Source organism: Cydia amplana, chromosome 17 (genome assembly GCF_948474715.1).
Source record: "Cydia amplana chromosome 17, ilCydAmpl1.1, whole genome shotgun sequence".
Taxonomy (NCBI): Eukaryota; Metazoa; Arthropoda; class Insecta; order Lepidoptera; family Tortricidae; genus Cydia; species Cydia amplana.
Genome location: NC_086085.1, coordinates 11,832,871 through 11,847,273, shown reverse-complemented (window position 1 = coordinate 11,847,273; position 14,403 = coordinate 11,832,871). Strand labels below are relative to the sequence as shown.

At 35.6% G+C, this 14,403-nt stretch overlaps 1 protein-coding gene across 1 annotated transcript in view; it reads right to left on the bottom strand.

Moving 5' to 3' along the window:
• The window catches only part of LOC134655967 (hemicentin-1-like), a 230,413-nt gene that overhangs the window by 28,075 nt on the left and 187,935 nt on the right, over window positions 1–14,403 (bottom strand). Inside the window, exons 5-7 of the mRNA XM_063511482.1 lie at window positions 13,948–14,058; window positions 6,900–7,106; window positions 1,765–1,910 (exon numbers count right to left, since the gene is read on the bottom strand). Of these exons, the coding sequence (XP_063367552.1) occupies window positions 1,765–1,910; window positions 6,900–7,106; window positions 13,948–14,058 (464 nt within the window). The remainder of the gene's footprint in view (window positions 1–1,764; window positions 1,911–6,899; window positions 7,107–13,947; window positions 14,059–14,403) is intronic.

Sequence of the window (14,403 nt, the reverse complement as noted above, 5' to 3'; positions counted from 1 at the left end):
TCTGTCACAACTCTCCTCTGTCACAACTCACTTCAATCTCCCCTACGCTCTTGCACTACCTAAACTTTTCTAACTATATTGGTTGAAATGAGGCGTTGCACTTAGCAAGGGTTGTAACTGAAAGTCCAGCCAGCGAGTCTTCTGTTTCATCCAGATATTTAATTAAACATGCTCGTTACACCGTAGTATCATGTTTTATGTACCTAATTACCATGCATTTAGGGTTAACTAATTGTGTCTAAATTGCATAGTAAATTTAGATTTTCATAACAGCTTTATGTTTTCATTTGGATTACAGTACAATTAAATTTCAGCGAAAATATTTCAATACTTATTATAATTGTTGGAAAGCAATGTAATTAAAATGAGGCTGTATAAAGATAATAATTTATAATAAAATTACCTTAAATCTAATACGGGTTGCAATTAAAAGCTTACCTTTTCTCTGTCAAGGCTCCAATTGTTTTCGAACCAGATGAACTGTAGTATACGTATATTACGCATATAGTGGTGACAATACTTATTTGAAAATGATAATTTTACACCCTGGGACTAGTACCCTGTACTTGTATAGTTTGTCTCTGAGTGCCGTTGGAAAGGTTTCAAAATTTTTCACGTGAAAAATAAAAAAAAACTCTTGAATATTTTTATACAGAAATGGAAATTTTCCATTTTCAAAATGAAAGTCTTCTTTGTTTCCTGTGAAACTTTCCTAAACTTTCATTTTTTGCAAACTTTTTGCAACTTACACATATATTATGTAATATGTACTATAAAAGATTATTTATTTAAACTATCTAAACTTAATATTTATATCTAAAATTACAAATTAAAATTAAAATTATAAAAAAAAAGCGGCCAAGTGCGAGTCGGACTCGCCCATGAAGGGTTCCGTATTTAGGCGATTTATGACGTATTAAAAAAAAACTACTTGCTAGATCTCGTTCAAACCAATTTTCGGTGGAAGTTTACATGGTAATGTACATCAAATATTTTTTTTAGTTTTATCATTCTCTTATTTTAGAAGTTAGGGGGGGGGACACACATTTTACCACTTTGGAAGTGTCTCTCGCGCAAACTATTCAGTTTAGAAAAAAATGATATTAGAAACCTCAATATCATTTTTGAAGACCTATCCATAGATACCCCACACGTACGGGTTTGATGAAAAAAAAATTTTTGAGTTTCAGTTCGAAGTATGGGGAACCCCAAAAATTTATTGTTTTTTTTTCTATTTTTGTGTGAAAATCTTAATGCGGTTCACAGAATACATCTACTTACCAAGTTTCAACAGTATAGTTCTTATAGTTTCGGAGAAAAGTGGCTGTGACATACGGACGGACAGACAGACGGACAGACAGACAGACATGACGAATCTATAAGGGTTCCGTTTTTTGCCATTTGGCTACGGAACCCTAAAAAGACAACGCTTCAAGTCGTTCCCGGCGCAAAGGTGCCCATGATGCTCGCAGCATTGCCACGCTGGATCACCACGGACAGCCTTTGCACGAGGAAAGACTCGGAGCGGGGGCCTTCCCCTTTCTGTCTGAGTCGACGTCCTAAGTCGACGTCGTGTACTATAATATAATTATGATACTGAGTTATGTACAGTCGCCATCAGATATAACGGAGCGGCCGAGGTGCTCAAAAATATCTGAACACTCACTCTAACGCCTTTTGACAACAAAAGCGTGTTCAGACATTTGTGAGCACCTTGGCCGCTCCGATATATCTAATGGCCACTGTACATACGCAGGCCAATACCTTTTCTCTCTCGAGACTCCTGTTGTCCTTATACCAGGTGATCTGAGCCGGCGGTCGGCTGCCCTCGGCGACGCATCGCAACGTCGAGGCCGCGCCGGCGATCAGCTGCTGCGGTCGATTCACGAGCGACACCGAGATCGGGGACACTAGGAAAAAGAGGAACGTATTAGATTATTACAATATAATATTAACAATAATCAGGACTTTTAATAGTAGTTTATGCAACAGTGATATAATAAGGGTTCTTAAAATTCAAGGGTCGAAGTTACAAAACGAGACGTAGTCGAGTTTTGTAAAAAAAGACCCGAGAATTTTAAGAACCAATTATGAGCTGTTGCATACATTACTTTTTCTATGACAGCTGCAGCAAAAAAAAAAAAAAAAAAAAAAAAAAAAAAAAAAAAAAAAAAAAAAAAAAAAAGAGTTATTATTAAAAAAAATTGAGTTATTATTTAAAAAAAAAAAGAGTTATTATTGTAAATGAAAACATACCTCTTTCAATCAAGATGATCGGAACTTGTATCTTTAAAAAAAATAAAGCAGTTGTATTATACTCATAAGATGACTGCTAGCAGTCATCTTATGAGCCTATAGACAAAGCATTCAAATGACATTGCTTTAGATATCACTGTCAGTCATTTAATTGACACATTTAAGTGCTGGAGTAGAAAAAATAATATTTAAATATACCGTTGGTTATTGTTAAGGCAATTCGAAACTTAAAAGTTTTTGGCACAAATATAATTTCTGGTACAAGCTTTTATGTATTGTACGCTGACTGTATTATCTTTCCACAGGAGACTAATACTCATCGAGACGTACTTAACACCCCCGAACACATTTCGTTTGTATTATTTTTGCACAGAGTTCCCATGGCCATCTCCTGTCTGCATCATCAGATCTGCTTCCTGTTATCATAATGTTGCATTGTCACGTCATTTACATACGAATGAAAAATTTCAGCTCAATCGGATATCGGAAAGTGGGCCGAATTTTGCTTCCAAGATTTGACCCACACTAACATACTAACAGGGCAAGTTAATAAAAGATTGAACTAAAACAATCGGTTGATTATCAATTCCTGAAAGTTGAATTGTGAGTGAATGAAGATGAAATTGTGAGGGAGTAAATGAATATATTGAATTTGTTCAGCTGTTAAATGGTTAAAATGAATTTTAAAAATTAATATGTGTACCTTTATACATATGTGTATTTTTATGAAGTATTTTAGAATGAAAATTTATTTTTTTAATTTTTACACGACTATCCAAATAAGTAATTTATTACATGCCTTCAATTTACAGCAACCAAGGTAGAAACTCGATTTTAGTACATCAATAGTCAGTCACACCGGAGACTCCGTCAATTGCGATCGAGGGTAAACGAATTGTGGCCGGGAACGTGACAGGACGGCCACTCGAGGGGCATTTAGGTGCCTCTATCTAGTGTTGGTTAAAGTTTAGCATAAGACTCGAGTCCTTTGAGTCTTACACTTAAGGCCTGAGTGGACGCTCGAGTTGGGCGAGCAGCGGGGCGGGGCGTGCGGCGTGCATGTTAAACAAATGCAAACGCATAGGAGCGGCCTTAGTGCACGCTGCTCAAATCACTCGTGACCCCGACGACGCAACGCTGCACGCCCCGCCGAAAGCTCCGCTTCGAGCGTTCACTCAGGCCTTACACTAATGCTACACCTCTTACACCAAGAAAAATTGGCAGTCAATTTGAAATAAGTAAATGGTATTAGATTAGAATTGAATTTATTTCGTTTTATAATCGAACGAAGCAAAAATCAACACTGTTTCCATTTCATAATGATTCAAATTTCATTGAAAATAACTAATTTGTACTCATATTAAGACCGTGGAACGATAGAGATTAAGGCTTGACTCAGTTTTTCACGCTTATAATTAATTCAAAACTCGAGTATATTTTTTACTTGAGAGACTCGAGTCTTTTGTAGAGACTTTTAACAAAAGTTTTTAAAACTAATTTTGTTCACGAAAAATTCATAGATTAGTTACAGAAGTCATCCAAAAGCACCAATTTTGTACGGTTATTTAGATTTAATCTTCAAAGTTGTTGACGTAGTCTTTATTCGTAAGCCCTAGTCCATTTGAGTTACTCTTAAGAAACACTTAATAAAGGACTCTACTCAGGTCTTAAAAGACGTGGAAGTTTTTAAGCACCAAGTCTCATAAAAACGAATCGAGTTCACCAAATTTAGACTTAAAAGACTCGAGTTCCTGCCAACACTATCTATCGGCGAACTATTTCAAGGAATTATTCAGATCATGATTCCGGGCTCCCGTAAATGCCAAACGTAGTAAGGTCTTAGATGTTGTATTAAAGCATTTTACAAGTGTTATAGTTCAGGAAGCCGATTCGAACTTTCAAAATTGACATCAATGTGTTCTGATTTTTTCTTTACTTTCCCATGTATCTCACTAGCACAGCAAAGTAGCGAATCAGACTACGCGCTAAAAGTAATGTATCAGAATATGGATCAAAAGCAAACTGACGAGATATAAGCAAATCTCCGGATTTAATCAGCCATTTGTTGACCCTGTACAAATAATAGTTACTTGTATGTATATTATAAAATGTTGTTAAGCGTATTCACTTTTTATTTAACATTTAATTATAATGAATCAAGGCAAACCCATTAATAAACTGTATCACATCAGGCTCGTTCTTTCACTCAACACTTCTAACTTTCTCCGTCTAAATAAACGTAATTTCATATAAAAACCTAGTGACTAACGTCCTTCTGAATATAAGGCAGGCGGCACAAGGGAAGGTATATTAGTTTAAATTAGGGCGCCGCCCCACCTTTGTGATGTAGCAAGAACTAATCTGCCATACTATAATATGCTGAACATGATACAGCATGCACAAAGTAAATCGTTTAAGTACATCAGTTTCACTTAAGGCTGGTATCACACTAAATTAGTCCCTGGGCGTATTTTATTTTTAAGGTTAATAAAAAATATATTTAAAACGATACAGAGGTTATTTTATTTTTATCAGTGCTAATGTTAGCATAATGTAATAACTAAAGTCCAGTCCAGATTTGTAAATTTACGCTACGTGTGGATGCTTGATGAAAGCGATAAAGTGTCTTTACTGGCCTTAAACATGATTAACTCAACAAAGCAATACATATGTAACCTAATACTTTGTAGTTTATATGATAATATTATGAATTAAAAAGATTAAAAAATACGCAAAAATATTTTGACATGAGTATGGTGCAAGCCATTAGTAATGTTGAAGCGGCGAAGACCCAGCGTATACCTACCTTTATAGTTTAACTATCGCGCCACTCGCCGTTATAATATTACATTTCAAAGCTTGACGTCGCATCAAGCAGTAAAATTGTTAATTTAATGCGAAGCGCTAAAAGGCGAAACCGAAGGCCGAGTTATACGGAACTAGTCTAACCGTAAACATGTACTTTATGTACCCTCCGGCATAATTTGAATTTAGTACTGCGGCAGCCTATTACGCAACTCTGCGGTACACTTTCAAAAACTTGTAGCTTTTTTTTGTACATTTGAGAGGGAATCCTAGTCGGACTGAATTTGAAAGGAGCACTTTCATTTAGCGACTGGTTGCAATGTCATGCCTTTTCGCAATGGCCCGGGTTTTTTGGATCGCCGTTTTGCATTAAATTGAGAACTGGCGAGTTACACGTTTGGTATTTAAAATACATAATGTTACCAGTTTTCATATACAGGGTGTCCCAAGAAGTAGTGATATACTGAAGCTGGGAGGTAGAGGACCTAGAGGGCTATCTGAATCACCCCCATGTATGTTCCGCGATTTTTCGTATTTTCGGAGTTATGATTTTTTTTTAATTTTTCACCTATCGCCGAGTACGATGAGATTTTTATTTATGGTGACGTGAATTATTGCGGTAGATGCTTGATTTTTTTTGTGTGCTAAGCTGATAGATAGGCCAATTCAGTATGGTAACATTTACTATCGTTAGATTACTAAATGGAATTAAAAAGAAATTAATGCCAAGAAAGATAAAATTACCCAGTATGTTTTATTTTTCTAAGCGCCCTTGAAGTTGTGAACATACTGGGTAATTTTATCTTTCTTGGCATTAATTTTTTTTTTAATTCCATTCAAAGATCTAACGATAGTAAATGTTACCTTACTGAATTGGCCTATCTATCAGCGTAGCACACAAAAAAAATCAAGCATCTACCGCAATAATTCACGTCACCATAAATAAAAATCTCATCGTACTCGGCGATAGGTGAAAAATTAAAAAAAATCATAACTCCGAAAATACGAAAAATCGCGGAACATACATGGGGGTGATTCAGATAGCTCTCTAGGTCCTCTACCTCCCAGCTTCAGTATATCAGTACTTCTTGGGACATCCTGTATAAGTAACTCCACTAAAGTACTAAATTCTTTCCTTGATTTTGTGAATGGATTTTATACGGGTAAGTAGATTATGTTGATGAAATAATAAAGAGGCCTACTTAATGCCCAAAAGTTTAAAAGTTTGTTTCTCCGTCACGTAAAAACTAATAAAAGGGTTAAGATAAAATTATGAATACTGATATTGTTTAACCTGAAAAAGGATAATAATATAGAATATTTTTATTCATCCCCACATCAAATGCAATAGAGCTTAAATTTAGTACGAGAGCACTATAAACTAGAGGGTGGCGGGCAGTTTAACTATTCTACACGAAAGTTGAAAATCTAGAGTAATGTATTGTAAACTGGCGTATGCCCAACACTAGTGGGCGCACTGAAGAAGAGAGGAAGATATTGTAAACTGTGTGTGGTGTGCAATAAAGAGTATTGTATTGTATGAACCCTTGAATGAATAGATTACTGCATGGATTACATGATATTTAATTACACCACCGGGTAACCAAATTTCCGGTAGTTCAGTGTTGTTTTATTTATATCTCCGTTGACATTTGCTGGGACGTCAGTCCTTCCGTGACCACAGCTGATGAAACTCAGCTGAAACATCGGAATTTAAGGTAAAAACAACGGAAGTATTATATCGCGATAGACCCGTTAGTATAATTAAATATGTTTACAAAACGCGAGAGTTTAAAGTGTTATGTTGGATTAGGTACATAAGTTATAAGAGTATTTACAATTCATTTCCAGCCTAACAGCCTTCTCCTGCGGTGGCACAAGATGCGTGTTCGCTGCCCGGCACTTGAACGTGGTGTTCAAGTCTTCCCGCTTCAGGTGTTGAAGTTCCAACCGGTTCACGACCACGTGCGTGTCCGTCTTCACGCCGATGTACTGCGGGGCTGGCAGGCCGTCGATCAGCCAGGATACTACGGGTTCTGGGCGACCTGGTAACAAACAAATTTCATTTCATAATTTTCCTCGCATTTTCCCGGCATTTTTGCCACGGCTTATGGGAGCCTGGGGTCCGCTTGGCAAGTAATCCCAGGAATTGGCATGGGCACTAGTTTTTACGAAAGCGACGGCCATCTGACCGTCACTTCTGACCTTCCACCCCAGAGGGTAAACTAGACCCTTAATCGGGATTAGTCCGGTTTCCTCACGATGTTTTCCTTCACCGAAAAGCGACTGGAATTTATGATATTTCGTACTTATGTACGAACTTACGAGTATGTACCGAAAAACTCATTATTACGAGCCAGAGTTTGAACCCGCGATCTCCGGATTGCAAGTCGCATTATCTTACCGCTAGGCCACCAGGTCAGCGCTTTTAATGTATTAAAAAAATGTATAAAATTTTATTGTATTAAATAAAAAATAGTCGTAAAATACCCAAAAATATGACTAACTTTGGTCAAGGGCCTTATCATACACAGATAAGAAGTTAAAGAGGCATTTCAAAAGACGTCGATTTTTTAAGAAAAAAAATACGTTGTACAGTTTACAGTAAATATTTTACAAAAAATGAAGGGTACACGGAAAGAACATGTCTAGTCACTTTAGTAACATTTTGAGTAATCGCGGTTTTAAAATTTGGAACAATGTCAAAACGTATGGTAATTCCGTGACCAGGTATTATTTAACTAAAAATAAAGTTGTGTTACCTTTATTATTAGTGGTAGCAAAAGATATAACTAATAATTCATTAAGAGCTCTTCATTTTGAGATAAAAATCTCATTTTCCGAAAAAAGTGACTAGACATGTTCTTTCTGTGTACCTTTCAAATATGCTTTTTTTTATTTTAAGCAATACTATAAGATGCATTGGGATAGCTTCGAAACTGCTTTGCTTTGGTAACCGTACCGTATCAACAGTATACTCACAATACCTTGGTAAGCAATGCAGTAGCGTACTAAGTGTTGCAGCCAGCCTATTATGGATAGCTTTATCCATCTTTATCCACGTGATAAAATAACTGTCACTGTTTAACACCGTGGGAAAGAAAGTGACGGACACCGTTTTATCACGCTGTCACGTAGACAAGAACGACCATCATATCCGTACTGAAGTATGAAGTGCTTAAGTATTACAAATATTTGCCATTTTCAAAATTAAAAACGTAGGTGCCTAAATATTTAGATGGGTATTGTAGTACCTCAGAACAAACCTTTTATTGTTTTTATCGCTTGCTGTCATTCAGTCTGTATATTCGATGACACAACTATTTGTTACAATATTGTTTCATTACTAACTTCCTTATCCCAAAATCCCGCGGACATCACTTCAGTTTTATCCTTTCAACGAAATATCTTCGGGCTTATCCCTTGGATCCATTGGGATGGAATTTTACGTTAGCGTAGCGGTTAGAACACAATGAATGTTTTTTGGAAATTCTTCTATGATCCTGTTGTGTCAACCATACTTATAGTAATCAGCAGTAAGTCGGATCAGTATACTTATTAGTTATAGGCAGTTGAGGCAATAGGAATTTTTAAGTTCAATAGTCAGGTCGGTGCAACGTTTGGTTTGAGGTTAGAGTTAGAGCAATTTGCTCGAAAGTTGTGATATACGTCGATATCGATAAACATATCATAACCAGCGGTGGCAGCATGATTCCGTTTTTATCGCCTGTCACAATGCCCGTTACTTTCGCACTTACATACTTGTTAGAACGTGACAGGCATGATGACAAATGATACCGACCATCATATTCGTACAGGGGGCCTAGATAACATGACAATCGTTTCCGCTACGACAACGAAACGATATCTCTGTCTGTCTATCACTCTTACATAGTAGTGGGATGAAGAGACAGAAAGCGTTTCGTTCTCGTAGCCCAAACGATTGTCATCTTGTCTAGGCACCCTGATGTTGGATATTTGGGTCATTCTGTTTTCCATGACCATTAATCTATTGCAAAATATAGTGGGTAAAATTATCGTTAAAAAGTATTACTTATATTTTGATATTTACGAATAGTTTTGAGGTGCTATACTCAATCGAGAGGAAACTAGTCCAATTTCCTCCTAACAAGGCCTAGATTTATCTTCATACTGGAAGATTAGGCGACAATTACTTTTGTAAAAATAGTACTTACCAGAGCCAATTACCTAAATTAGATTGTCATGCGATGGTATTCGAAAAATAAAAATTCGGGTTCATTTTTAATTAGTCGACTATAAAAGTAGGTAAGTACCTACTATTAATTATCTTTAATTAAACTTTCCGAACTTCTCTTTAGTTGTTAAGTAAACGTAAATTCCTACCAATTTCCACTCCTACTGCCGTATTCGAACTTCAAGATATTCACAAGAGACGACACGTACTAGATCCATTCTAGATACGTTATAGTTTAGATTCAACTAGTTCTCTTTTGCAGCGTAATTCGGGCAACCAATGTCACTTTTACTATAGATCGTGTTAGATATCTATTAGATGTGAATTAGATCTCTAAGTAATATCTTGTGGAAATCGTTCAAGAGTATCTCCAGAATCGCGGAAATGTCAAATTTGACAGGTTAGATCTTAAAAATATCGTTGTCGTATCTTGGTGATGTCTAATAGATGTCTAGTTCAAAATCCGAATCGGGCCCCTAGTTTTAATATGACGATCATTATGAGATACCTACTAGATTTTTAATTTGACATGTGGGTATTCCCTAACCTATTTTCTAGTTAATAATTTGGCCGTCATTTTGAAATACCTTTATAACTAATTTAGTTTTATTTTTATAAGTTGTATTGTTTTAACTAAGTAAGTACCTTTATATTTTATTTTTTTGACATAATACAATTGTGTGTTTTCATGCCAAATCATTTAAAGATTGTTGGCGATCATAATTTAAAGTAGAATAAATATTTTGAAATAAACTTAACTGAACTATTTATAGTAAACTTTATAGGATGATAATTTTTAAAGATTTGTATGGGCAAACGGTCTAACTAGTGCAATAGCCGAGACTTGGCCACGACCCAAAGAGACGCCGATGTGTCGATAGGCAATCCCAGCGTTTAGTATTTGGCCGATGCAGGCAACCCACCCTTGTGTATTTAGAAAGTCAAGCAGCATTTGTCAACATCTGTCCGACAAGAGATTGTAGAAATTAAAAATTGGCAACATTTTAGTGTCGTTCCATTTTCTTAGATTGATTTAAAAGGAACGACACTACAATATTGCCGCTTTCTAATTTCTACAATTTCTTGTAGGACTGTAATATCGTCCTCTAGTATTCACAACAAAAAAATGTTAATAGCCTGCCTACACTATCGCATTGGGAAACTGTTAAGATAGCTGTAAGATTTATAAAAAAAAAAGCCTTACTGACCTTACTGTGGGACTAGATCGATTTGTCTAAAATGAGCCTATAATATTTTTTGATATATGTAGAGCCGATTGGATTCAGTGTGTAATTATTTACTAGAAAGGTTAAGAGTTTAAAATGCCATGATAATAACCTATAGGTTCTATATTTAGCGCTAGTCCGGCTAGCCAGTTCCTGGTATAAGCTGTCAATTCAATCCTGATTTCAGACACGTTTTTAATCATTCGTTTCGTAGAAAAAGGTGGTTTTAATCACGAATTAATTGAACTAGCTTTTAGTGTTAGCTGTCTCTTTATGAGGTGTAGGTACGACATTTTAAAATACGTATATGTTACAGGTAAGATTAGGTTCCTTAAGCCTTCTATATTTATTTTTCAGGTGACTTTTTGTTGACAAGTTACTTAATGTCGAGATTCGTCCAATGCAACGTGATTATATGAATAAAATAAACCTACCAAGCTTAAAAACAACAAACATCACTATTATGTTTTCCTAGAACTTTTCTGACACCTTAAATATTAGTTTCTAACTTCACACATTACGAATGCTATGGAGAATAAATAACAAGAATAGCCATAAAGTTTCCGCATGTTGCCCTCTAACTTATAATGTTGTCTTCGTCTAATCTGATGAAGTTGGAAGAAAGTGGACTATTCATTAAAAAAATCTCTTTAAACTTTACAGTTTCCATATCCAGGGAGGAAAATGGAGACTACGTTTGTATCATAAAGAAATATAATAAGACAAGAGTGCTCACTCCATAATCAGTTCAGATTATTAATTTCAGTGTCTACATCTAGCATCGAGTAGCGGAGCTATCAGTACTGCTACTTGACAATAGATGTAGAAGTACTGATAGTTCCGCTACTCGATGCTAGATGCTAATAGTCTTTTTGGTACTAAAACTGATGTATGGAGTGAGCACTCTATGTATTTTTTTCTCTATGGTTTGTATGTAGAAGCGGTTGTCCATTATCCTCTTAAAATGCGCAAAAGTACAGTCGACAATGACTGTTACGGCTGCTGTTATTCGCAGTGGCGCAGTGTACGCTTAACCGCATTTAGTAATACATATATATATAATATCTGGGAGACTGCTCGGAAAACATATAAAATCTCAAAAATTAGCGTTTTCCCATAGATAATACCTAGCTAGATCGATTTTTCGTCCCCGAAAACCCCCATATACCAAATTTCATCGAAATCGTTAGAGCCGTTTCCGAGATCCCCGAAATATATATATAAATAAATACATATATAAATAAATATTAAATATGCAAGAATTGCTCGTTAAAAGGTATTAGATAGATTAGATATATATATATATATATATATGTATGTATGTATGTATGTATGTCACTTTATTGCACATAAACAGGTTTACATAAAACGGACAAAAACAATACAAAAATAAGAATGTTATGTACAAAGGCGAACTTATCCCTAAAAGGGATCTCTTCCAGCTAACCTTTGAGAAAATGCGAAAGGATCAAACACTAACAGGTGAAAGACAATTTAATATGGACAAATAGCAATATAAGAATTTTGGATACACATAAAGGAAGACGAGAGCAATAAATAAAGAGCAATATATATATATATGAGAGAGACGAGAGCAATATATATATATATATTTTAACAACCCCATTTTTGAATGCTGTTTCGATACTTATATGTGCATCAATATACATTAGACGTAATGATGGCATTTGATTCAAAATAAGTAGTTAAAATGTAGCAATTGATACATATTTGAACTACAAAACCTCGCGCGATGTGAAAATTTGCGTATTATTGCGTATTTGAACAATAAATGAGTTTGTTTTGCTAAATATATTGCGCAAATCAACAACGGTAAAAGTGTCTATTTTGTGTAGGAAAATACGAGTAGGTAATACTCGTACCTATTTATAGCAATATCGAATCTAAACAGTTCAAGAAATTTCAAAACTACTTCGAAAACTGCGTCGTTTCCCACCAAAAAAGCGTAAAATAACCGGAATAATGAACAATTCGGTTAAATTTTTCTACTGCTTGATTTCCTTTATGGCAACATTGGAAGAGATATTCCATTCGAATGGGTTCATTGAAAAGTCCGCAGTATGGCCGGTTGGCGGGCCGCCAGTCCTCCGACCGGATTATCATTGCCTGTGTGCTCACCAATTGTGATGATGCAGCGGCGCGGACACTGGGGGATTTTGAGTTTGATTCTCATATCGTGAAATATTTAATTAATTGTATAGATTACAGAGCCATTAATGATTGAATAAACTTGATGTCAATCTTAGCATTGCTAAACTATTATTAGAATAAGGCCTACTCAGATATTTCAAGAAGATATTTTAGATTGAGTCTTAACTTTCTGCTGTTGTATCTTTGTCTACAACTGTAATGATAAAACGGCACACAATACTGGGTGATTTTGAGTTTGACTCTCATATAGGGAAATATTTAATATTTGTAAAGATATTCCACAGCGGATCCGGTCACGTCCCTGAACGTCCACCTTCCAAATTCCTTTCTGGTCCATTTCCTAGTATCAGTCCCTCAATTTCATTTTTTGTAATTTGGTATTCAACATACATTGAGAATATTCCTCGAACCAATTTTTTCAAAGAATAAAATTTTCAATATCGTGCGTCAGGGCAATACGGCCCAATTCTATCAATTTGTACCTAGTTTGGCAAAAAAATATCGTCATAGACTTTTTGCGCGCGAATGGGTTATTGCGAAATTTCAAGCGATGGCCTAAATTTAACACAATCACGCTGGACAAAATTCCTTTTACAGTTTTGAATGTTTTAGATAAAAATATATCGTTTTTGAACTAGATTTATAGACGAAAAATGCTGGCAGAGTTATTATTTCAAATTAAATTGTATATTTCAACTGAAAAATATCGGCGTATTCAAATGTGTGGGTAGGTAAAAAAACAACCAGTATTAAAAAGTTAATGCAGATATTGTTAGGCCTAAGAGGAAACTGCGCGGAAACGTAGAGCTGTGTGATATGAGAGTTTTCTAGGTCACGTGACAATATAAACAATATCACAGTCCAAGTTCGTATATCATGTTCGTTTATCCAGTTTTCCCAGCAAAAACATACATCACAGATCACATACGAATACAGCAATATGAATTAGATGCAAGTTGCGCAAAATTAAAAAAAGTTGGGAAAGTTATCGGAAATTAGAGGAAAATTTTATAGGAAATTATGAAAAACGGAGACGACCGCTTCTCCATATAACCGTAGTTTATTTTCCACACACTATAGAAAATATTTTTACCCCCCAAACAAAAGTATGAGAAGTTTCCGAAATTTCACAATTTTAGAATCTTTTCAATGGCACATCAGTATACGAAGATCCATTAGAACTTATACTTGTATAAGCTATTAACTTCTTATACACTTTCGTGCAATAAGACCCTAAAGGTTGATCAAGTACAATAAAAAGGTTTTACTTACCACCCCTAACTTCGCAGACCAGTACTAAGGCTGAGCCCTCTTCTAAAGGTCCTACGACCCCCGAGACGTCTGCCCCCGATTTGTCGTATAACAGCATCTGATGCGGAGGCACTGCAACAATTTATACAGTTACTATTTATTAGGTACCATATAACAAGACGGTAAGGTAAGGTAGTTCTGGACATACCAAAGAAAAACAATAAGTACTTACACATAACTATATCACTACATAGTATAAAGCAAAGTCGCTTCCCGCTGTCTGTCTGTATTCCTGTGTATGCTTAGATCTTTAAAACTACGGAACGGATTTTGATGCGGTTTATTTTAGTTTATTTTACGGTATATTTTAATAGATAGAGTGATTCAAGTGGAAGGTATACGTATAATTTTTTAAGACGAAACAGGAGCTGAGATTTAAATATTTTAGGTAAATATACCCGTCTCGCTAACGGAAGC